Source organism: Oryx dammah, unplaced genomic scaffold (assembly GCF_014754425.2).
Source record: "Oryx dammah isolate SB20612 unplaced genomic scaffold, SCBI_Odam_1.1 HiC_scaffold_4, whole genome shotgun sequence".
NCBI classification, from domain to species: domain Eukaryota; kingdom Metazoa; phylum Chordata; class Mammalia; order Artiodactyla; family Bovidae; genus Oryx; species Oryx dammah.
The window spans coordinates 49,337,274-49,363,800 of record NW_024070188.1 but is presented as its reverse complement, the minus strand read 5'-3'; the positions used below and the strand labels follow the sequence as shown (position 1 = coordinate 49,363,800).

The 26,527-nt window shown below is 38.5% G+C and overlaps 1 protein-coding gene across 1 annotated transcript; it reads left to right on the top strand.

Moving 5' to 3' along the window:
• Nucleotides 1–552: 552 nt before the first annotated feature.
• On the top strand, nucleotides 553–26,527 carry SPACA1 (sperm acrosome associated 1). Its single transcript, XM_040238816.1, has 6 exons — nucleotides 553–772; nucleotides 14,199–14,300; nucleotides 15,045–15,151; nucleotides 18,751–18,886; nucleotides 24,530–24,650; nucleotides 26,371–26,527. The coding sequence occupies exons 1-6, from the start codon at nucleotides 553–555 to the stop codon at nucleotides 26,525–26,527; spliced, it is 843 nt and encodes a 280-aa protein (XP_040094750.1).

Genomic DNA, 26,527 nt, shown 5'->3' with positions numbered 1-26,527 from the left:
TGTAGCCCCTATATCCTCTACAAATCAAGCCTCGCCTGCTCTTACGGATTAAGATTGGGGCAACCTACTTGACAAGGCTTAACAAGATGAATCATTCTTGATACACACTGAATTGGATACTGTGCATAAGGAATCTGAAGCCAAGTCACAGGGAGCATACTCGAGGGTTCTAGTGAGTCTGGTTTAGAAAGGAGACATCACCTTTCAAAAATACACACGGTGAGTAAGAAAAATCACCCAGGGCGCTTGGCTAAGCTTGCTAACTGAGGAAGAGTGAGAGCGTGGCCCCGCCCAGTGAAGCAGCACGTCCTGGAACGCTGGAAGGGGTGGGGCGTGGCCCGAGCGCCGCCGGAAGTGGCCCAGGGGGCGCCATGCTGGAAGCCTTGCACGTGTTCTACGGGCTGTGGGAGATGGTGACGACCCGTGACGCCCCAGTGGTTGCTGGGGCACGGCGCAGGCGTTCGGAGTCTGGCGGCTCCTCTTTTTTACGCACCACTCGTCAGGAGCGGGCGGCTGCGACTGCGCCTTGGGCAGCCGTCCGGGCCTAGAACCATGAGATCCGGGGGCGCGGGCTGCTCTGCTAGGCTGCTGCTGACAGTCGGCTGGCTGCTCCTGGCGGGCCTCCAGTCAACGTGCGGGATTAACGTCACCGCGATCCAAGATCCCAACTTGGCCCGCGAAGGCGAGGGCGAGCCGGAGGGCGATGAGGAGCCCGAGAATGACAGCGAGGCGGAGGACGAGCCCCAGGCTGAGACCGAGGATGATAGTGAGGGTGAGAGGCTCTTTGGCGGGGACCCAGAGGCACCTGTTGAAGGCAAAGCCTTCCCTGCTTTTTGAGGAAGATGAGAATTACCCAAGTTAACGTCTGTTAACTCTCGACAGCTTTCTCGAAAGCAGCCCCAAAATGTAAACATTATTGCAAACTTAATGGCCTTGCAAAAAAGGATGTGCTTATTCTCCAAAACCTCAGCAAGATAAGCATGTATATAGAAATTGCTACAGAAATATTGTTAAATATTGCTCTGGACAAGGGAATAGATGCTTAATTTTCTAAGGGTAGGAGTCACAAAGTAACCTTCCACCCACTTGCAGTTCTGATTTTCTTTCCCGTCTGTGTGTGTGTGTGTGTGTGTGTGTGTGTGTGTGTTGCTCAGTCGTGTCCAACTGTTTGCGACTCCATGGACTGTAGCCCACCAGACTCCTCTGTCCATGGAATTCTCCAGGCAAGAATACTGGAGTAGGTTGTCATTTCCTTCTCCAGGGCATCTTCTTGCTCTAGGGATGGAACTCAGGTCTCCTCTCCTGCATTACAGGCAGAGTTTTTACTATCTGAGTCACCAGGGACCTTCCCTCTGTAGTTTTTTTTTTTTTTTTTTTTTAGTGCAGATTGCCTGAAGTCTTCCTTTTCACATTTGCCCTTTGGATTGGAACTCAAGGGAATTCCAAATTCCCTTCATTGTGACACATCTAGATAGATCAAGGAGCTGACAGAATAGCCTAGAAAACCTCTGTTAGTTTCATCCAGCCCCTCTACAGTGTGATGGTGTTATAAGTTCAACTTCGAATCACAAAGGAAGAGTGGCAGTAGAAAACACCTATCAAGGGATTCAACTAGAGGCTTTGTTAAATGATATACATTTTAGCGAAAGAAGACTAGCCTATATTTGATACATAAATTTGCCTTATTCTCCTGGCCCATTAAGCAATAAAACTTGACAAGCTGGGATATTGATTAGTTAGCTCACATGCTGGTAGGTAAAAGGTCAGTTGCAGGTTTGCAGTCATCTAAAGGAGAATGATTCTCTTCCCTCTATAAATGACCCAGTTGAAATTCTTTTTAATATCTTTGGCAGTCTCCTGCCTCCTATACATATCAAGTAGGTGATGTATTTATCAGTCATTCTTTTATATCCTGATCACAGTGACCCTCAGTGACATAAAGAAATTGACTATCTGAGGTTAGTGGTGTAATTGAGGTTTGTATTACCTTGATAAGGTTACATGTAGGAGAGCTTGGAGAGGTCCTCTACTTTGGAAATGTGAAAAGAGGTCTAGGGTAGAAAAGAACGTTTTGAAGCATAGTTGCTTTTGTTTTAAAAGTAATTGAGTTAACAATATTAAACTGGCTAAGGGATAGTTGTAAAATGCTATAGTGTAGGCAGGTGATGGAGTTATAATGCCTTAGATTTCAGTTCAAATGTAGGCAAGTTATTCTCTCAGTTTCTCCATTTCATCCTCTGAACTTCAGGGAGCCCTTGTACCATTTAATATATACAATTCTATGTGCAGCTATTTTTTTTCTGGGGAGAATGAGAATCCAGAACTTAATCCAAGATATCTGAGATCTAAAAATTTCCAGAATCATTAATTAAAATTTGGCAAAGTCCATTTTAACCCTCAGCAGACCAGTAAAAGCAATCATCATCATTTATGTATATATTTATGTTTATATATAAGGTATTTACAAATGACTTGCAAACGTACGAGTAAAGGGATAGTGAAAACAACTTATTTGAGATTATAAGTTGTTTGTAATAATAAAAATTTAAACCTGGAAAGCTCCAAATTTTTATTCTATATTTTTGGTTTTGAAGGAATACATACCCTAATTGGGCAAAGTACTCTGAATGCAGCTGAATGCTCATCAGCTGTTATGCATGAATCTGGAATGTATCCATTCTGTAAATACTGATTCCAGATTTCAAGTACATCTCTAACAGATTCTAGTTTATCATTACTTTGGTTTCTTTTTGCACTGGGATTGCCAAAATACAGTACTTTTGAAATCTATGAAGGCACATATTTTGTTCAAAAGAAGACTGCCATCTTGTTTGTTCCATAATTTCAAAGATAGGGAGAGTATTCTTTCCCAACATTTACTTGATAAGACTTGTAAATGAACAAATCATGATGGCAGGTGTGTATATAAAGGTGATCAAAGAAAACAGATTACATAGAAATGAATAAAATTCATTGGACTAATCATTCTAATTGGCATTTATAAATCTAAAAAGAATACTCTCCATATCCTTTTTAACAAAATAATATGGTCTGGCTTATTTTCCCCAAATATTTTAGAATCAAGTTCTTCCTGTTGAAAGACCAACTAGATGAGAATAGCATATATCCTTCTCATCCTTCAAAATATAATATTCATTCACTGATTCTTGAGTGAAGAGAAAATTCATCTAGAATATTTAAGATACCATCTCTCACTTTGCTTATGGAGTCAACTTCACTATTAGCATCTAAAGTGTTGCTCTCTTTGCGTTTATCTTCTAATTCATCCAATAACTGTGAATGGTATTCCTCTGTCACTTTTCTTCTCTGCCATTATAGACAAACAAAAAGAAAAATTCAAAAATCTTAACTCTGTCCAATGAAAGCTGAAAATAGACTACGAGAAAGGTGCCTTTAGACTTCTTTTATATCTTCCTGAGAGATTATACAATACATTGGACAAAGTAACAAGAAAACAAAGGATGATGTAATAGCTGTGATTTATTTCAGTTATGTCATCTTTCCCAGACAGCCCCACCATTCTTCCATTTTATTTAGTCTTTTCTTTTTAAATACAGTTGGGAATAATTGATGAGCAATAATGAAATCTATCATTATGGATGATAAAATAACAAAATGTTTCAAAATATAGAAAAACTAAAAACAGACTAAAAACTGAAACTAAAAACTAAAAACAGAAAGTTGCCTCAAAAATTAAAATTGATTTTTGATGGTATATACCAACAGTTAAAGTGTGCTATCCAGAATTGAAGAGAACATTTTAGGATCTGGCCAGAACAAAAAAGATCAGGATCATTACATCATTGTGGATGCCAAGCTTTTATCTGCATGGTCAAAGACTCAGTAGATTTTTAGGAAAGCTTTATCACTCTCTTGACTCCCAGTGAACTCTTCACTCATTTTCACCTTTTCTATCAAATTAAGATAGCCTGTATAGTATTTTGGGAACAGTTGACTTTTCAGCTGTATGTGCAGAAGTTTTTAATCCTCTGACATTTCCTTTTGTTACATTTGCCCATTATTCCACCCTGTCAGTTTTAAATCCAGATTTATCTTCAAATTTTTTTTTGTCCGTCCTAGTTTTGCATGATCCCCAGATTGAGTCAGTGTGGTTCAGTATTTTCCAAATCATTCATAAAAATGTTGAACAGGACAGAGTTCTGTGACAGATCACTAATAACACATGACACCAACCAATCAGTTAGCTTCAGTGGGTCTTACTGTTTAACAAGTTACATGAGACTTAACTGACCGTACTTTTTATTCACAGGTATATAATGGGAAATTTTGACAAATACCACCCAAGTCAAGATACATAAAATTTCCCAGACCCACTGCTATAGCATTTCCACCAAAAAAGAAAGTCATTGAATGCCCTACTGGACATTCAATAAACAAAGACAAAAGGAACTTTAGAGACTATTAGACTGAATCTCATTTTTTTTCTAAAGTTAGAAGTACTTAAGTATTAGCAACTTTCCTAAAGCAGCATAGCAGAGGTGATTAATTATCTTTTTTGGAAAGAGGTTATATTTAAGGTAGTCTAGTATTCATTTGCATACTCTTGTTTTCTGTTTTTAAGATTTGGCTTTTAATTTGTATTTCCTAATTTACCAGCAGAATGTATCCAGGCATTTCAAGCAAAAATGTCAATTCAGAATCGATCATCATGATAGTCCAATTTCACAAAGTCAATATTAATTTCCTTGTATATTCATCAAGTATAAATTTGTTTACTGTATATTCAAGGCACTGTATTTGGTGCTTGTAAGTATAGAAGTGCTTATGAAAAATTATAATAAGCAAAATGGAAAAAAATCCTAGACTTACATAGAATTAGTAATTACAAATGAATGAATGAAATGTGAGTGAGGTTATATCTTAGGCATGTTTAGAAGGCTAAACGATATACAGAATGCTGCATATATGTTATCACATTTAATTTTTACAATAATATCAGTGATATAGGTTCTCCTTTCCAAATTTTATAGAGAGGTTAATTAGTCCTGACTCAGTTTAAGGAATTTGTCCAAACTCAGAATAGCTAATTAGTGTTAGAAGTAGCAATTTGGACTCCAATTTTGATGCATTTTCTCATGTAATAAATGTCGTTGCCTCACAACATCATGCCTTTTAAAAATTACCTTCTAGCACCTCATTTAATATTTATTTTTATTGAGATTTTAGTCCTAGTCTGAGTTAGCAAGAATTGATTATATACAGCTAGTAGAATTCATGTCAAATTGCAGAACAATTAGAAAAAGAGAAACATGAGATTTAAAACCAATAATTTTTAACTACTCAAATACTTGTATATTCCTTGATCTCCCTGCTAAATAAAATGTTGAAATAAATTCTTAGGAATAACTTACCGTCTTAACCTGAGAATGAGTAGAACCAATTTATAACATAATTTTAATGAATACTTAGCATGAAGGCTTCTTTTTGGATAGAAATAATACATTCAAAATTTTCTGGAAAGTAGAGAATAGAAAACAATTAGGCCCTATATTTGGCAGGCTTTTTTTTGGTTTGTAATTTTTCTGACCTTCTATATAACTTTTAACTCACCATATATTAAACTGATGAAAAGCATTATTTTAAAAATTATGTATAGGTTTAAATATAAATCTTTGTAAGTTATTTCCTAATTTAATTCTTTAAAGGTTTAGCTTTCTTTTGATTTAAACAGTAATAGAAAATGTACTAGTAATGGCATTGCTTTTCTGATTTAATATAATGTTTTTAAATGACTGCTTCTCAAATGATTAGTGCTTATATCCTCCATCTCCAAGTAAGAGTTTTTCACCTAGAAAACTTTCCCTATGATTAAATAATGTATTTTTGCATTTATTTTTAGTTTCAAATAGGACGATAGTCAAAGAAGTAGAATTTGGGATGTGCACCGTTACATGTGGTAAGTAACATAGAGCAGATAAATAACATTGTAGTGGGGATGGGGGGACAAAGTGTACTATCATGCTTCTCTTTGTAATTGTGATCTACACACAAAACTCAAACCGATTCCTTTCTAAGGGAGGATATTTTCAGTTTATAACCTCTAAATCGTATTTTAGGCCAGCTCTGTAATATATACATATTATTATTTTGTCGGGGGGAGGTGAGCACATAAACTGCTTTCAGAAGAGTAAAACTTTATCTCAGAGGTTTGGAAGATTAAAGGTCTTCTGATACATCTCACAGATGTCTTCCACATACTGTGTTGACAAATCTATCAAAAGATTTGCTTTTTTAAATAGTCTATTCTAAATTTTACAGTTTTCCATTTTATATGTCATGTCTTAGAAAACAGAGGTATTGGCTTTGTGGGGAAAATAATATTCAAAGACTGTGATTTGTTTTGATCATTCCTTGGATAGAAATTGGATGTAAAATCTCTTAAATAAGTATTGAATTAAGACTACATGTGCTGTAATAAGACCGTGAGTGCTTAGTTGTGTCGGACTCTTTTGTGATCCCATACACTATAGCCCACCAGGCTCCTCTGTCCATGGGATTTCTGAAGCAAGAATACTGGAGTGGGTTGCCATTTCCTTCTCCAGGGGATCTTCCCAACCCAGGGATCGAACCTGCATCTGCTACATCTCCTGCATTGGCTGGTGAATTCTTTACCATCGCACCACCTCAGACTCAAAACTGTTCACCATGAGTGCCTGAAGGGCTTGTTAAAACATGGATTGTGAGTCCTACTTCAAAATCTCTGACTCACTTAGGCCTTCAATGAGGTCTAAGAATTTATATTTCTAAAGTTAAGTTCACAATTGAAGCTGAAGCTGCTTTTTCAAAGACCATCTTTTGAGCACCACTGTAGACTAATATACTAAGAAGACAGTAGATAATTCACAATGTAATTAAGTTTATTCTAAATAGAGTCTGCCTTGGAAAAAGATAGTGACAGAAGGGAAGAACAAAAACCAGAGTGGAAGAAATTAAAGTCCATGCAGATACAGATCAAAACATTATGTATGGTTTTTATTTTTTTGGTCAAAAATTATAGCTAAATTGCTTTTATTTGAGATAAGGTTTTAAAAATGATGCTAAAATAAACTTAACAAAATTTACACTTTCAGCCATTTTTAAAATGTATGTTTTAGTTACATTAAGTACATTCATATTGTCATGCAGTCATTATTGCTATCCACTCCCAAATTTTTCATCATCCCAAACTGAAACCTCTGTACCAGTTAAACACTAATTTCCCACTTACCCCAATCCCTTGCAACAATTATTCTACTTCCTGTCTCTTGAGATAGTTTTAAACCTGTTTTTTACCTTAATTTCTTGGTCAGTCAGAGTCAGAGATGAGAGGAATCTATGTAATAATCTTGTATTTATTCATTTACAATTTATATTTTTATTCTGCTTACTTGTGAAATTCTCACAGAGAATGATTTTTATGACAATTCTAATAATTGCTATTGTCCTACTCTTTAAAGATGTACTTCAGAAATTATCTATCTTTATTCAATAAATTTGGGCTTCCCTAGTGGCTCAGATGATAAAGGATCCGTCTGCAGTGTGGGAGACCCAGGTTGGATCTCTGGGTTAGGAAGATCCCCTGGAGGAGGGCATGGCAACCCACTCCTGTATTCTTGCCTGGAGAATCCCATAGGCTGGTGGGCTACATACAGTCCCTGGGATTGCAAAGACTCGGACTCAACTGAGTGTCTAACACACATTCAACAAGTTAGTTTTTGTTTTCTGCTTTTTAAGTTTTTGCCTACTATGTGCCAGGTATTATTATAGGTGTTAGAATACAGCAGTGAACAAAGCAGTGAAAACTCTCTGCCTTTAGGAATATATTTTTTAGTAGAGTCAAAGAGATACATAATGTAAGACATGTAATATGTCAGATGGTGGTAAGTTCTAAAAATAAACCATAAAAGGCAATATTTCACATCTATAATATTTATTAAAAATATTTTCAATCTGTAAAAATTATTTAAAAGAAAAAATGCTTTAGTGACAATAATGTTGAACTCCCAAAACAATATTTTAGCATTCAAAAAGTCTTGTTTTCTTGGAACACACAAGCATATTTTTAAGTATTGACTTACATGTCACATCTATACACATCATTGTAATGAACTCTATTTGGCTAAATAAATACATACATAAAATACCTGCTTGGAAAATATTTATGCATTTCAGAATAAGACTATCCCCTAAAGAAGTACTATTCATAAATTTAAGTGGAGCCATTCTGCAGCCATTCTTAAGAATCTCATTTAATCAAAAGAGACCTTTCCCCATCCAACCTTCCCTCTCCTTATCTCGTATGGAGGACTCTCTTGTTTGCTTCTCAAAGTTTGTCCACAGGCTAGCTACATCAGCATAGCCTGAGAGCTTGTGAGAAATTCAGAACCTCAGGACCTACTGCAGACCTACTTCCTGCATCATAATTTGCACGTTAGTATATCTCAGGTGTTTTGCATGCACTCCGAAGACTGAAACATACTCTTATAAGCTATCTCTTATATGATAAATCAACAGATTATAAGCCATCTCTTGTATTATAAGCCAAGCTCTATACAATTAGCCAAAACAAGACCGGGAGCTGACTTTGGCTCAGATCATGAACTCTTTATTGCAAAATTCAGACTTAAATTGAAGAAAGTAGGGAAAACCACTAGACCATTCAGGTATGACCTAAATCAAATCCCTTATGACTATACAGAAGTGAGAAATAGATTTAAGGGACTAGATCTGATAGATAGAGTGCCTTAAGAACTGTGGATGGAGGTTCACGACATTGTCCAGGAGAGTGATAAGCCATCCCCAAGAAAAAGAAATGCAAAAAGGTAAAATGGTTGTCTGAGGAGGCCTTAAAAATAGCTGAGAAAAGAAGAGAAGCAAAAGGCAAAGGAAAAAAGGGAAGATATACCCATCTGAATGCAGAGTTCCAACGAGTAGCAAGAAGAGATAAGAAAGCCTTCCTCAGTGATCAGTGCAAAGAAATAGAAGAAAATGAGAGAACAGGAAAAACTAGATATCTCTTCAAGAGAATTAGAGATACCAAGGGAACATTTCATGCAAAGATGGGCACAATAAAGGACAGAAATGATACGGACCTAACAGAAGCAGAAGATATTAAGAAGAGGTAGAAAGAATACACAGAAGAACTATACAAAAAAGATCTTAATGACTCAGATAACCACAGTGGTGTGATCACTCACCTAGAGCCAGACATCCTGGAGTGCAAAGTCAAATGGACCTTAGGAAGCATCACTATGAACAAAGCTAGTGGAGGTGATGGAATTCCAACCGAGCTACTTCAGATCCTAAAAGCTGATGCTGTGAAAGTGCTGTACTCAGTTCAGCTCAGTTCAGTCACTCAGGTCCGACTCTTTGCGAGCCCATGAATCGCAGCATGCCAGGCCTCCCTGTCGATCACCAACTCCCGGAGTTCACTCAGACTCACGTCCATTGAGTCAGTGATGCCATCCAGCCACCTCATCCTCTGTTGTCCCCTTCTCCTCCTGCCCCCAATCGCTCCCAGCATCAGAATCTTTTCCAGTGAGTCAACTCTTCCCATAAGGTGGCCAAAGTACTGGAATTTCACCTTCAGCATCATTCCCTCCAAAGAAATCCCAGGGCTGATCTCCTTCAGAATGGACTGGTTGGATCTCCTTGCAGTCCAAGGGACTCTCAAGAGTCTTCTCCAACACCACAGTTCAAAGGCATCAATTCTTTGGCACTCAGTTTTCTTCACAGTCCAACTCTCACTTCCATACATGACTACTGGAAAAACCATAGCCTTGATTAGATAGACCTTTGTTGGCAAAGTAATGTCTCTGCTTTTGAATATGCTATCTAGGTTGGTCATAACTTTTCTTCCAAGGAGTAAGCGTCTTTTAATTCATGGCTGCAATCACCATCCGCAGTGATTTTGGAGACCTAAAAAATAAAGTCTGACACTGTTTCCACTGTTTCCCCATCTATTTCCCATGAAGTGATGGGACCAGATGCCATGATCTTCATTTTCTGAATGTTGAGCTTTAGCCAACTTTTTCATTCTCCTCTTTCATTTTCATCAAGAGGCTTTTTAGTTCCTCTTCACTTTCTGCCATAAGGGTGGTGTCATCTGCATATCTGAGGTTATTGATATTTCTCCCTGCAATCTTGATTCCAGCTTGTGCTTCTTCCAGCCCAGCGTTTCCCATGATGTACTCTGCATATACGTTAAATAAGCAGGGTGACAGTATACAGCCTTGACGTCCTCCTTTTCCTATTTGGAACCAGTCTGTTGTTCCATGTCCAGTTCTAACTGTTCCTTCCTGACCTGCATATAGAGATACCAAGGGAACATTTCATGCAAAGATGGGCTCAATAAAGGACAGAAATGGTATGGACCTAACAGAAGCAGAAGATATTAAGAAGAGGTGGCAAGAATACACAGAAAAACTGTACAAAAAAGATCTTCACAACCAAGATAATCACAATGGTGTGATCACTCACCTAGAGCCAGACATCCTGGAATGTAAAGTCAAGTTGGCCTTAGAAAGCATCACTATGAACAAAGCTAGTTGAGGTGATGGAATTCCAGTTGAGCTATTTCAAATCCTGAAAGCTGATGCTGTGAAACTGCTACACTCAATATGCCAGCAAATTTGGAAAACTCAGCAGTGGCCACAGGACTGGAAAAGGTCAGTTCTCATTTCAATCCCAAAAAAGGCAATGCCAAAGAATGCTCAAACTACCGCACATTTGCACTCATCCCACATGCTAGTAAAGTAATGCTCAAAATTCTCCAAGCCAGGCTTCAGCAATACACGAACCATGAACTTCCAGATGTTCAAGCTGGTTTTAGGAAAGGCAGAGGAACCAGAGATCAAATTGCCAACATCTGCTGGATCATGGAAAAAGCATGAGAGTTCCAGAAAAACATTTATTTCTGCTGTACTCAATTTGCCAGCAAATTTGGAAAACTCAGCAATGGCCACAGGACTGGAAAAGGTCAGTTTTCATTCCAATGCCAAAGAATGTTCAAACTATTGCACAGTTGCACTTCTCTCATACACTAGCAGCTTCCCTGGTGGCTTAGAGGTTAAAGCGTCTGCCTGCAATGTAGGAGACCTGGGTTTGATCCCTAGGTCAGGAAGATCCCCTGGGGAAGGAAATGGCAACCCACTCCAGTATTCTTGCCTGGTGAATCCCATGGATGGAGGAGCCTGGTAGGCTGTAGTCCATGGGGTCACAAAGAGTCGGACACAACTGAGTGACTTCACTTTCACATGCTAACAAAGAAATGCTCAAAATTATCTAAGCTAGGCTTCAGCAGTACGTGAACCAAGAACTTCCAGATGTTCAAGCTGGATTTAGAAAAGGCAAAGGAACCAGAGATCAAATTGCCAACATCCGTTGGATCATAGAAAAAGCAAGAGAATTCCAGAAAAACATCTACATCTGCTTCATTGACTATGCCAAAGCCTTTGACTGTATTGCTGCTATTGCTGCTGCTAAGTCAATTCAGTCGTGTCCAACTCTGTGCGACCCCATAGACGGCAGCCCACTAGCCTCCTCTGTCCTTGGGATTCTCCAGGCAAGAACACTGGAGTGGGTTGCCATTTCCTTCTCCAGTGCATGAAAGGGAAAAGTGAAAGTGAAGTCGCTCAGTGGTGTCTGACTCTTAGCGACCTCATGGACCGCAGCCTACCAGGCTCCTCCGTGGGACTGTCCATGGGATTTTCCAGGCAAGAGTGCTGGAGTGGGGTGCCATTGCCTTCTCTGCGACTGTGTTGAATAAGTCTTAAAAGAGATGGGAATACTAGACCACCTTACCTGCCTCCTGAGAAACCTGTTTGCAGGTCAAAAGCAACAGTTAGACCCGGACATGAAACAAAGGACTGGTTCCAAATTGGGAAAGCAGTACATCAAGGCTGTATATTGTCACCTTGCTAATTTAACTTATAAGCAGAATCTATCATGTGAAATGCTGGGCTGGATGATGCATAAGCTGGAACCAGGATTGTAGAGACAAGTATCAATAACTTCACATATGCAGATGACACCATGGTTGTGGCTGAAAGCAAGAAACTAAAGACTTGCTTCTTAATGAAAGTGAAAGAGGAGAATGAAAAAACTGGCTTAAAACTCAACATTTGAAAAACTAAGATCATGGCATAGGGTCCCATCACTTCATGGCAAATATACGGGGAAACAATGGAAAGAGTGACAGACTTTATTTTCTTGGGCTCCAAAATTACTACACATGACGGCAGCCATGAATTAAAAGATGCTTGCTCCTTGGAAGAAAAGCTATGACCAACCTAGAGAGTGAAAGTGAAAGTTCCTCAGTCATGTCTGACTCTGCAATCCCATGGACAGTCCATGGAATTATCCAGGCCAGAATATTGAAGTGGGTAACCTTTCCCTTCTTGAGGGTATCTTCCCAACCCATGGATCAAACCCAGGTCTCCCGCCTTGCAGGCAGATTCTTTACTAGCTGAGCCACAAGGGAACCCCAACTATGACCAACCTAGACAGTATATTGAAAAGCAGAGACATGACTTTGCTGACAAATGTCTGTCTAGTCAAAGCTATGGTTTTTCCAGTAGTCATGTATGAATATGAAAGTTGGACCATAAAGAAAGCTGAATGCTGAAGAATTGATGCTTTTGAACTGTGGTGTTGGAGAAGACTCTTGAGAGACCCTTGGACTGCAAGGAGATCAAATCAGTCCATCCTAAAGGAAATCAGTCCTGAATATTCATTGGAAGGACCGATGCTGAAGCTGAAGCTCCAATACTTTGGCCACCTGATGTGAAGAACTGACTCATTAGAAAAGATTGGGAAAGATTGAAGGCGGGAGAAGGGGATGACAGAGGATGAGATGGTTGGATTGCATCACTGACTCAATGGACATGAGTTTGAGCAAGCTCTGGGAGTTTGTGATGGGAAGGGAAGCCTGGGATCCTGCAGTCCATGGAGTCTCAAAGAGTCAGAAATGAGTGAATGACTGAACTGAACTGAAGCCATCTCTAGACTTCAGCTTACCCTTGTTTTGAGAATGGGTTGTATGATTAACATCTTACAGGGACTGAAAGAAGGAACTTGGTAGGAAGAATATCAAGATGGACTACTCCTTAGCCTGTGACAGCACAGTCTTATCACAGGACATGTTCGGCATGTCACTGAACCAGCTTTGAACCAGCTTTTATCATCTCTCTCACTTCTGGTGTTGGTAGGGCAAACTCAGTGGAGATCTGAGATGGGTCAGTAAAGACTTGATTTCTTATGAAATGTGTGGCAATTCTAACAAGAGTTATCACTTTGAAAATGGAGGTCTGGTCATTAAGTCTATCTTGATAAATTTAATATAGAGATTTTTATCAGTCTAGGTGTTAAAAAGCATCATTTATGTTACAATGTAATTTTTGTAATTTCCTCTGCAAGATCCAACTCCCCCCATTCCAAAGTTCCATGGTCAAATAAATTTGGAAGATCCTGTGTGTTACTGCTTTCTACTATTTCAGTAGTAGGCTTTATTAGGTGTAATAAGCACATTTTATACATCTCTAAAAAGGAAAAATATTGTCATTCTTGACATGCTGTCATTTCTAAAATGCATTCAGATCTCAAAAATGTTAACATGTAAAACTTTTGCATCTTTGATCAATGAAAATTTACACATAATAGCACATTCATTTACTAGCATATTAAAAGGTCCTCTAAAATTCTGAGGAGATTCATTTCATTTTAATTTAATGTATAATTTCCAAATGTAACTATTCATGGAATCTTTTTTCTTATGTTATCAACCAGAGGAACTAATGTTTCATGTGACTCATTTTGGAAAATGTTGTTTTATGAAATAATTCAAAGTGCTTGTGCTCATGCTCAGTCACTTCACTTGTATCCTACTCATTTTGAACTCATGGACTGTAGCCCACCAGGCTCCTCTCCAGGCAAGAATACTGGAGCGGGTAACCATTCCCTTCTCCAGGGGATCTTTCTGACTCAGGGATCAAACCCAGGTCTCCTGCATTGCAGGTTGATTCTTTACCTGCTGCGCCATCTCTAAATGTTATTACCTTGAATTTAGGAATTTAATTTCTGAAATTAGGAGAAAAGTTTCAAAATGACCTAGGTGGAAAAATAAAATAACCCTGGAATTTTTTTTTTCTTTTAACATTTGCCAATTTCTTTTATCAAAGGTATTGGTATTAGAGAAGTTATATTGACAAGCGGATGCCCTGGTGGTGAATCCAAGTGTATCGTACGAGTGGAAGAATGTCGTGGACCAGTAGATTGTGGCTGTGAGTTGGACTTTATACTGGAGGGAGACAGAGAGGCCATGTTTACTCTGGGGAGATATCCTTAACCTCAGTTTGCCTTGAGTGGAGGGAGATGATCAAAATGATTTACTGAAAGGAAATCATAAGAAAACTTAAAATTCCACTTCTCCAGACAGTTATAGGTCTTTCTACTTTTCTTTACATTTTTTCAGTCGTGTCTAAATCGAACGTACATTCTTTCTAGCACACTGGAACCTTACTGCACTCAGGTTTTGGTTGAAGCTATCCTCCAGAGAAATACTTTTGACCTTGTGGTTGTGACAGTCTATCAGTAGATTGGTAAACTCTACATTGGGAACTTTGAGAGCTTTTCTGTATCAAATTTCACTAGTCTGAGGTTTCATTATCTCTAAGCCAGAAAGAGGTGGACAGGGGAGGGGTTGTTCCTAACCAGAAAATTGGCAGCCACTAGTAAGTATATCTCAAAGTTTAATAGATCACTAAGTAGTTTGCCCTTACTGTCTCTTCTCTATAGTTTATTTTGCCAAAGGAACAGACAGGTATGGTGTTTACTTGCCTCTTCCGTGACTTCATCATTGCATCCATGATGACTTCTTGCTCCTCTACAGTCAAATTTCCAGTAATACGTTTACTAACTTCCAGCATGTAATTACTTTTCAAATTGGGAGTGACTTTTAAAAGTAGTATTGTGTATAAAGCAGTTCACAAGGCCCATTGGTATATATGTATGTAATTTTTTTTCAGGGGGAAGACCAATTTCAGAAAGCCTTGAACGTGTTAGGCTTGCATGTGTTCATACATCTCCTGAAAACCGTTTCAAATATATTTGGAGACTTCTAAGGCCAGACCAGGTGAGTAATGAATGTATATAATTTGGTGCTTTCCAGTGAGTAATAAGATTTGTTTCCCAGTGCTTGATGACTCTCAGAGGACTTTCTCTTCAAAAGCAGTTTGCAAAAATGAAGTAAAAATTGTACAACTTTATTATTATTGGGATTTAAGTTGTTTTTCATTTCTTAGTAGGGCTAAAACTTTATATATGTATAGGGCCAGCTATTATCAGAACTTAGAAGCATCTATTTTATATAAAGTGTTCTATTTTGGAAGCAAGGTTTTCATTTGTATGTATAATACTTGTATAATGATAACAGTAGCTAACATTAGTTGAGGGCTTATTAAATGCCAGATATACACCAACTGCTAGAGTTTCTTTTACTCATATAACAATCTGTGAGGTAATTCCCATCATTATACGCATTTTGCAGTTAAGTACAATTGTTGCTCAGTTTCCTCAGGGAATTGATTCCAGGACCCCCTTCAGACACCAGAATCAGAGATACTCAATTTTCTTATATAACTTGGTATTAGTATATAATACCATGGTATTATATCACTATATAACATGGCAAATTATATAGTATTTGCATATAACAGATACTTCCATCTGTATATTTTAAATCACCTCTAGATTATTTATAATATAATGTACAGCGCTATATCCGTTCAGTTCAGTCACTTAGTCGTGTCCGACCATTTGCGACCCCACGAACCACAGCACACCAGGCCTCCCTGTCCATCACCAACTCCCGGAGTCTACCAAAAACCATGTCCATTGAGTCAGTGATGCAATCCAACCATCTCATCCTGTATTGTCCCCTTCTCCTCCTGCCCTGAATCTTTCCCAGGGCATCAGGGTCTTTTCCAATGCATCAGGTGGCCAAAGTATTGGAGTTTCAGCTTCAACATCAGTCCTTCCAATGAACACCCAGGACTAGTCTCCTTTAGGATGGACTGGTTGGATCTCTTTGCAGTCCAAGGGACTCTCAAGAGTCTTTTCCAACACCACAGTTCAAAAGCATCAATTCTTCGGCACTCAGCTTTCTTTAAAGTCTAACTGTCACATCCATACATGACCAGTGGAAAAACCATAGCCTTGACTAGATGGACCTTTGGTGGCAAAGTAATGTCTCTGCTTTTGAACATGCTGTCTAGGTTGGTCATAACTTTCCTTCCAAGGTGTAAGTGTCTTTTAATTTCATGGTGGCTGCAGTCACCATCTGCAATGATTTTGGAGCCCAGAAAAATAAAGTCAGTCACTGTTTTCACTGTTTCCCCATCTCTTTGCCAGGAAGTGATGGGACCAGATGCCGTGATCTTAGTTTTCTGAATATTGAGCTTTAAGCCAACTTTTTCACTCTCCTCTTTCACTTTCATCAAGAGGCTTTTTAGTTCTTCTTCACTTTCTGCCATAAGGATGGTGTCATCTGCATATCTGAGGTTATGGATATTTCTCCCTGCAGTCTTGTTTACAGCTTGTGCTTCCTCCAGCCCAGCATTTCTTATGATGTACTCTGTATATAAGTTAAATAAGCAAGGTGACAATATACAGCCTGGACGTCCTCCTTTTCCTATTTGGAACCAGTCTGTTGTTCCATGTCCAGTTCTAACTGTTGCTTCCTGACCTGCATACAGCTTTCTCAAGAAGCAGATCAGGTGGTCTGGTATTCCCATCTCTTTCAGAATTTTCCACAGTTTATTGTGATCCACACAGTCAAAGGCTTTGGCATAGTCAATAAAGCAGAAATAGATGTTTTTCTGGAACTCTCTTACTTTTTCCATGATCTAGCAGATGTTGGCCATTTGATCTCTGCTTCCTCTGCCTTTTCTAAAACCAGCTTAAACATCTGGAAGTTCACGGTTCATATACTGCTGAAGCCTGGCTTGGAGAATTTTGAGCATTACTTGACTAGCATGTGAGATGAGTGCAATTGTGCAGTAGTTTGAGCATTCTTTGGCATTGCCTTTCTTTGGGATTGAAATGAAAACTGACCTTTTCCAGTCCTGTGGCCACTGCTGAGTTTTCCAAATTTGCTGGCAAATTGAGTACAGCACTTTCACAGCATCATCTTTCAGGATCTGAAATAGCTCAACTGGAATTCCATCACCTCCACTAGCTTTGTTCATAGTGATGCTTCCTAAGGCCCACTTGACCTTACATTCCAGGATGTCTGGCTCTAGATGAGTGATCACACCATCATGATTATCTGGGTCATGAAGATCTTTTTTGTACAGTTTTTCTGTGTATTCTTGCTACCTCTTCTTAATATCTTCTGCTTTTGTTAGGTCCCTGCCATTTCTGTTCTTTATTGAACCCCTCTTTGCATGAAATATTCCCTTGATATCTCTAATTTTCTTGAGGAGATCTCTAGTCTTTCCCATTCTGTTGTTTCCCGCTATTTCTTTGCATTGATTGCTGAGGAAGGCTTTCTTATCTCACCTTGCTATTATTTGGAACTCTGCATTCAGATGGGTATATCTTTCCTTTTCTCTTTTGCTTTTCACTTCCCTTCATTTCACAACTATTTGTAAGGCCTCCTCAGACAGTCATTTTGCTTTTTTGCATTTCTTTTTCTTGGGGATGGTCTTGATTCCTGTCTCCTGTACAATGTCACGTACCTCCATCCATAGTCCATCAGGCACTCTGTCTATCAGATCTAGTCCCTTAAATTTATTTCTCACTTCCACTGTATAATCATAAGGGATTTGATTTAGGTCATACCTGAATGGTCTAGTGGTTTTCTCCACTGGCTTCAATTTCAATCTGAATTTGGTAATAAGGAGTTCACGATCCAAGCCACAGTCATCTCTCAGTCTTGTTTTTGCTGACTGTATAGAGCTTCTCCATCTTTGGCTGCAAAGAATATTATCAGTCAGATTTTGGTGTCAACCATCTGGTGATATCCATGTATAGAGTCTTCTCTGGTGTTGTTGGAAATGGGTTTTGCTATGACCAGTGCTTTCTCTTGGAAAAACTCTATTAACCTTTGCCCTGCTTCATTCTGTACTCCAAGGCCAAATTTGCCTGTTACTCCAGGTGTTTCTTGACTTCCTACTTTTGCATTCTAGTCCCCTATAATGAAAAGGACGTCTTTTTGGGGTATTAGTTCTAGAAGGTCTTGTAGGTCTTCATAGAACTGTTCAGTTTCTTCAGCATTACTTTTCATGGAATAGACTTGGATTACCATGATATTTAATGGTTTGCCATGGTAACAGAGGTTTCCAATGGTTTGTGTTGGAAAATGCTATTTAAGTATTTGTAAATGCAATATAAATGCCAAGAGTTACTGTGCAACCAATTCCTGTTTTGCTTTTTGGAACTTTCTGGAAATTCTTTTTTTCTGAGTATTTTTAATCTATGATTTGTTGAATCTACTGATGTGGAGCCCAAAGATATGGAGGACCAACTGTAGCTGAGATGCAGAGAGTAACTCCTTCTGATTTACACCATCAGGAATTTGGTACTTGTTCTGTCTGATTTTAAAATACATGTGCATAATTAATTACTGTCCTAGACTGAGAGAAAGTGACTCTTTTTTTGTTATAAGAAATAAATTATTTTCTGATCTTAGATTTTCATGAAGAATATTGATTTTTTTTTCTTTTAAAATAGCAAGCCATTATACTCGCAAATGATTCAGCAATCCTGGAAGTTCACAGGGATACTCACCCCAAGGCTTTTGAGTGTGAGACATTGGATAATAATGAAATAGTAGCATCTATTAGATTCACAATCTATACAACAACTGGTGAGTACCCAGCAACATTTTGACTTGCTTATATCTCAAACTTCAGAGAGCATCAGAATCACATGGTGGTCTTGTTGAGACACAGATCACTAGGGTAGCTCCTGTAGTTTCTGCATCTGTAGATCTTGAGTGAGACTGGGACAAGAATTTCCATTTCTGACAAGTTCCTAGTTGCTGTTGGTCCAGAGATCATGTTTTGGGAACCTCTAGTTTTATACCATTAAGACTTTTCTACAAGGTAGTGCGAGTTTCCCTGGTGGCTCAGATGATAAAGACTGCCTGCAATGCAGGAGACCCAGCTTTGATCCCAGCTTTGGGTTGGGAAGATTCCCTGGAGAAGGAAATGGCTACCCACTTCAATATCCTTGCCTAGAGAATTCCATGGACAGAGGAGCCTGATGGGCTATAGTCCATGGGGTTGCAAAGAGTTGGACACAACTGAGTGACTACCATTTCACTGCCCTTTAACTGGAAACAAGGTGAGGTATTTTGGAGGTGATTTTAAAAAATAAACTGTAAACTTTCTTTAATGTATTATTCAGGGTCCTTAAAAAAAATCTTCATAGTGAAAGCTAATAACCGTAGTCCTATATTGGGATATACTAGGTGGTATTAAAAGAATAATGTCAATAAAAGGCAAAAAAGGACCGAACATCATCAACTAAAAAAGATCTCAGTGAGTCACAGTTCAGGCTATTAAGGTTTCGAGAGCTGTTCTCAGTTCGTGTCCCCCAGCTTAGTCCTTGTTAGGATTGCTTAGTGGTGGTTAGCTCTTCCTGTGATTCAGAGGCAACAGGTGTAAGCTAAGGACTGGGGCACGGTCCCCAATGTCAGCAAGTGAGACAAGTTGACTTTGCTCTCTCATAGTTGTCCAGGACTGGTGGGGTGTCTCTGCCATCTTAGCACATGCACTGGTTAGATGACAAAATGTTTTCAGAAAATGTTGGTATCTATTAGTTGCTTTTAAAAAGGACAATTGGGTATACTGCTGTGACAGACCCTTTTGGCTGTTTTAGACATCAGACAAATGTTTTGGTTATAAATGTCCTCACAGTATGGTACTGGCTCGAAACAAATACATGATTAAAATATTTTCAGGGTAGATATGGTTTAATTAATGAAAATGCCCCATCCATTCCCTCATATGACAGATTTTTCACTTCCACAATAATTGTCTTTTATAGTTAGGCATTATTTTGATTGAATCATGTCCCCCTAAAAAGATATTTTCAAGTCCAAAATTGTCTACCTTAAGAGTGTGATGGTGTCTGGAAATAGGGTTGTTGCAGGTATAGTTAATTCAGTTAAGACACGATCTTACATGCTAGAGAAGAGTGTGCTATTAACCCAGTTTAACTGGTGTCCTCATGAGAAGAGGGAAATCTGGACACAGAAACACAGAACATGAGGGAGGAGAACACGTGAAGACTCAAGACACATGGGGAGAAGACAGCCATGAAGACGGACACAGAAACTGGAGTTACACTGTCACAAACTAAGGAACATCTGGGGCTCCCAGAGCCTGGAAGAGTAAAGGAAGGTTCCTTCCCAGAGCCACTGGCGAGAGCACGGCCTTACCAATGCCTGGTATTCAAACATTTATCCTCCAAAACTGTGAGATAACATATTTCTGTTGTTTTTAAGTCCCCTAGTTAGTGGTATTTTGTTATGGTGGCCTTCAAAAACTAATACAAACATAAGCTTAGTTTTTCTAAAATGTAAGAGCATCAAAATTCAGTCTGTTTTCATTAGAAAATTTCAACAGAAATGGAAACTATTTTTTATTAGACATAAAAGTACTCTAAGGGACCCTTGCAAGAAGACTACCATTAAAATGAACCAGAATCTTGATACCTCTCATTTTCCACCTCTCTTGACTAGTATTTCAGGGTAGTGGATAAATGGAAAGAAGTTTTGCATTTCTTCCCCTCAAGTTTTAATCCTAAAAGGTTGTTTTTTTTTTCTTTTTGGTTGAGCTTAAAAATTCCACTGCTTCTATAAGTCTAAAATTATCAAAAGTTAAAAACTTTTAAATTTAACAATGTTAGAATATAAATATGATATAAATTGGCTTCCCTGGTGGCTCATTCGGTAGTCTGCCTGCAATGCAGGAGACCTGGGTTTGATTGCTGGGTTGAGAAGATGCCCTGGAGAAGGGAATGGCCACCCACTCCTGTATTCCTGCCTGGAGAATTCCATGGACAGAGGAGCCTGGTGGGCTACAGTCCGTGGGGTCACAAAGAGTCGGACACGACTGAGTGACTAACTTTTAACTTTTTAAAATTGTTTATCATACTTGGAAGTATTTAATGAGATTACTAAATTGAGTTTATAGCTCTTGAACTACTAAGAAAAATGGAAAATTATACTTCATAGTATTTAAAGAATAGAAAGAAAATCAAGATGAACAAGCAGTTGAGATTGCCTGAATAGGAGACCAAGTCTGTTAGAGTGTTGTGTGTGTGTGTGCAGGCAGTCATGTCCAGCTCTTCGTGACTGCATGTACAGTAGCCCACTGGGTTTCTCTGTCCATGGGATTCTCCAGGCAAGAATACTGGAGTGGGTGGCCATTTCCTTCTCCAGGGGATTTTCTTGACCCAGGGATCAGACTTGCGAATCTTGCAGCCCCTGCATAGGCAGGCAGATTCTTTACTGCTAGTACCACCTGGGAAGCCCCTGTTAGAATGGCACTTATCAAAATTAAAATATTAAAATACATAAAACATAGTTTTCACAAATCATTAAATCTCCTTGGATGTTGGTTTACTTATCTGTATAAAAATTGTATCAGATGATCTTTCTGGACCTTCCCCACATGAATCTTTTATGAGTCTATGATTTAGGGACCAGGAAGAGCCATAAGAAAGGTATATAATTCAAAAGTAAGTAATATTTGCTATAAATCGCAATTTTATCAGCTTACAATGTAGCAGTGTTATAATACATATGGTAGACTTGTTTTGTCTCCTTAATAAGGAAGAGCAGACAGATATGGGAGAGAATGCTGATTTAAAAGTGGTGTTTGGATATTAAAACATATACAAAAATTAGAGATGTGTTACAGTCCTAAATGTATTAATAAAAGCTAAAATAATCAAGCTTAAAAAAGAAAACATAGAAGAGTATCTGTATGATTCAGGAGTAGACAGGTCTTCCCTCTTAGATATGACAAAAACCAGTCACCATAAAAGGAAATATTGATAAATTAGGCTTCATAAAATTTAAAACTTCATATTCCAAAAATGGTATTGGGAAAATTTGACAGCCACATGCAAAAGAATGAAAGAAGGTCACTATCTTACACCGTACACAGAAATAAACTCAAAACGGATTAAAGAGTTGAACTTAAGACCTAAAATCATAAAATTCCTAGGAAAAAAAACATAGGCAGTAACCTTATTGATATAGGTCTTAGTGATGTTTTTGTAGATTTAACTGCAGAGACAAGGGAAACAAAAGCAAAAATAAACAATGGGACTACTTCAAACTAAAAAGCTTCTGCACAGCAAAGGAAACCATCATCAAAACAAAAAGACAGCTTACAGAATGGGAGGAGACATTTGTACATGGTATCTCTGATGAGGGGTTAATAGGCCAGAATGTATAAGGAACTCACAGTAATCAACATTAAAAAAAAAAAAACCTGATAAAAATCAGGCAGAGGATCTGAATAGACATTTTTTCCAAAGAAGACATACAGATGGTCAGCAGATACATAAAAATATGATCAACATCACTACTTGGGGAAATGCAAATCAAAACCACAGATACTACCTTATACCTATTAGAATGGTTGTTATCAAAAAAGACAAAAAATAACAAATGTTGAAGAGGATATGGACTTGTACACTGTTGGTACAGCCACTATGAAAAGCAGTATGGAGAGTCTTCAAAAAATTAAGAATAATACGACCATAGGACACAGCTTTTGCGCTTCTGTATATTTATCCGAAGAACATAACACTAATTCAAAAAGACATATGCACCTCTATGTTCTCTGAAGCATTATTTATAACAACCAAGATAGAGATATGTATACATACACATACACAAAATAGAATACTGCTTAGCCAGAAAATGAATGAAATCCTGACATTTGCAACAACATGGATGGACCTGAAAGGTGTTATTGCCAAGTGAAGTAAAGTCAGATGGAGAAAGACAGATATAAAGGTTTCACTCGTATGTTGAATTTAAAAAAATAAACAGAAACACACTCATGAATACAGAGAACCAGATTATTGGTTGCCAGAGGGGAAGGGGGTTTAGGGTAGGTGAAATGGATGATGGGGAGAGGCAACTTTATGGTGGTGGATGATAACTAGACATGTGGTGGGAGTCACTGTATACAGATATCAAATTATAATACTGTACACCTGAAACTTACATTAAAACATTTAAAAACTTCAGCTCTTTAAAAGGAATCACTAGAAAAATGAAAAGATAAAATCCACGAAAAATTTAATAAACCATGTATAACAAGTATGATCAGTTTGGGAGAAGATCCTGTAATTTTTTAGAAAACTAAGCATACCTCTACCCTATGACCCAGCAGTTCCACTCACAGGTATTTATCCATAAGTGGAAGTGTGTGTTCACAGAATGACTTGTATAAGAATGTTCATAGCAGTTTATTTATAATAACCCCAAACAGAAACAGTGTGGGTGTCCATCAGGAGACTGAATGATTGAAGCATACTGCTGCTGCTGCTAAGTTGCGTCAGTCGTGTCCAACTCTGTGCGACCCCATAGGCGGCAGCCCACCAGGCTCCCCCGTCCCTGGGATTCTCCAGGCAAGAACACTGGAGTGGGTTGCCATTTCCTTCTCCAATGCATGAAACTGAAAAGTAAAAGTGAAGTCGCTCAGTCGTGTCCCACTCTTCGCGACCCTGTGGACTACCCAGTAATAAAAAAGAAAAAACTATTGATACATGCAACAATTATGGTTGAATCTCTAAAACATTATACTGAGTTAAAAAGCCTTACACAAAAGAAAGTATAATGAATGTTTCCATTCCTACGAAATTCTAGATCAGGCAGAACCAATCTATGTGGAAAAGAAAATCAGGACAGTAGTTGTGCCTGAAGGTTTGGGCAGGGATTAACTGGGAGGGGCTCAAGGAAACTTTCTGGGGTAGAGTAATATTCTTTGTGCTTTTAGGGATTTGAATTACATATGTGTGTTTGCATTTTCCATAACTAAATAACATATTTAAGATTGTTGTTCAGTTCAGGGTCCGTACATTTTACCTCAGAAGAAAAAATATAAACAAATATTGAACTCTAGTTAATGATATTCTCTTGAATTCTGTAAGAAGTATGCAGACATTAGCAAATTATCTTGAAATGCATAAAAAAAAAGGTGGATCAGTGGATTGATAGAAGCATGAATAGAAGGATAGTTAAAATGTTGATGGTAGTGTCTAGGTGGTGGAAATGCAGAATGTTTATTGTCAGATTATTTGAACCTTTCTGCATGTTTGTAAAGAACATTTCTAACGTGCAGAGAAAGTTCATTAACACTTTCCACTAATTCTCCCTGTATATTTCTAGAGCATTTTTCCAGATATAAAGTTCTCATTTAGATGTTCATTTCTTTTTTTCCCAGTAGTAATAATCATTACTATGTGTTTTTTTCTCTAGAATTACAGATGAAAAGAGCAAGCCAACCAGACACTGATGCAGTCCTAGTTTTTGTGCTGACCATAGGAGTTATTATCTGCATATTTGTGATCTTTGTACTGATCTTCATAATTATAAACTGGTAGGTGAAGAACTGCAACTAAACCATTACCCTTGATTTAAAAAATCTGCGTGTCTGCCCCTCCCTGTCCAGTGAATCTAAGGCCCTGTCCATTATGCTTCTCATGCAGGTTTCAAGACTGTCCAACTCTCTTCATCCCTCCTGAGACAATCCTGGTTCAAGCTACCTGATCTCATGACTTGATCCCCAGCCATGAGAAAATTTTTAAATGCAGTTTTCACAATTTTATGTAGTAGTTGTTAAAGCAAAAAGTTTATTGAATTAATATTTGTGTTGTCTAGATGAAAATCAGTTCAGTCGCTCAGTCATGTCCGACTACTTGCGACCCCATGAATCACAGCATGCCAGGCCTCCCTGTCTATCACCAACTCCCGGAGTCCACCCAAACTCATGTCTATTGAGTCAGTGATGCCATCCAACCATCCCATCCTCTGTCATCCCCTTCTCCTCCAGCCCTCAATCTTTCCCAGCATCAGGGTCTTTTCCAATGAGTCAGCTCTTTGCATCAGGTGGCCAAAATTTTGGAGTTTCAGCTTCAACATCAGTCCTTCCAATAAACACTCAGGACTGGTCTCCTTTAGGATGGACTGGTTGGATCTCCTTGCAGTCCAAGGGACTCTCAAGAGTCTTCTCCAACACCACAGTTCAAAAACATTCTTCAGCGCTCAGCTTTCTTTATAGTCCAACTCTCACATCCTTACATAACCACTGGAAAAACCATAGCCTTGACTAGATGGACCTTTGTTGGCAAAATAATGTTTCTGCTTTTGAATATGCTGTCCAGGTTGGTCATAACTTTCCTTCCAAGGTGTAAGCATCTTTTAATTTCATGGCTGCAGTCACCATCTGCAGTGATTTTGGAGCCCAGAAAAACAAAGTCTGACACTGTTTCTACTGTTTCCCCATCTATTTCCCCATCCACTGTTTCATCCATCTATGGGACTGGATGCCATGATCTTAGTTTTCTGAATGTTGAGCTTTAAGCCAACTTTTTCACTCTCCTCTTTCATTTTCATGAAGAGGCTCTTTAGTTCCTCTTCACTTTCTGCCGTAAGGGTGGTGTCATCTGCATATCTGAGGTTATTGATATTGCTCTCGGCAATCTTGATTCCAGCCTGTGCTTCTTCCAGCCCAGCATTTCTCATGATGTACTCTGCATATAAGTTAAATAAGCAGGGTGACAATATACAGCCTTGACGTACTCCTTTTCCTATTTGGAACCAGTCTGTTGTTCCATGTCCAGTTCTAACTGTTGCTTCCTGACCTGCATACTAGTTGAAAATAATCTCAACTTTAAAATGTGGTTATTATGAACTACTAGTTCATCATTTGAGAGTATTTCTAATACGTACATGAGTATCACCCCCTGGTATATCTGAGGGCTCATCTACTATCACAATGCAGCTGATGCACTGCAAAATAAAAATAAATCCTTTCTCTGATGGCTTAGCAGTAAAGAATCCATCTGCCAATGCAGGAGACCTGGGTTCAATGCCTGGGTGGGGAAGATCCCTCAGACAAGGAAATGACATGCCATTCCAGTATTCTTACCAGGGTTATCCCATGGACAGAAGAGCCTGGTGGGCTACAGTCCATGGGGTTGTGGAGTCAGACACAACTTAGCGACTGAACAACAACAACAAGGAGACACTTCTATATATAGAAAACTAAAGTTTTAGTTTTCATTTCAAAAAATTAAAAAAAATTTTTTTTCTTCCAGGACGGCAGTCAAAGATTTCTGGGGGGCAAAGGCCTCAACAACTGAGATACAGTCTGAGCTGAGTTCAATGAGATACAAAGATTCAACTTCTCTTGACCAGTCACCAACAGATATACCTGGACATGAAGATGATGCTTTAAGTGAATGGAATGAATGA

What these genes read in the sequence shown, in the direction of transcription:
- SPACA1 (XM_040238816.1), top strand. Translation starts at nt 553, where the DNA reads ATGAGATCCGGGGGCGCGGGCTGCTCTGCTAGGCTGCTGCTGACAGTC. An exon ending in TGGACCAGTAGATTGTGGCT is followed by an intron (nt 14,301 to 15,044) that starts GTGAGTTGGACT and finishes ATTTTTTTTCAG; the next exon opens with GGGGAAGACCAATTTCAGAA. An exon ending in ATCTTCATAATTATAAACTG is followed by an intron (nt 24,651 to 26,370) that starts GTAGGTGAAGAA and finishes TTTTTCTTCCAG; the next exon opens with GACGGCAGTCAAAGATTTCT.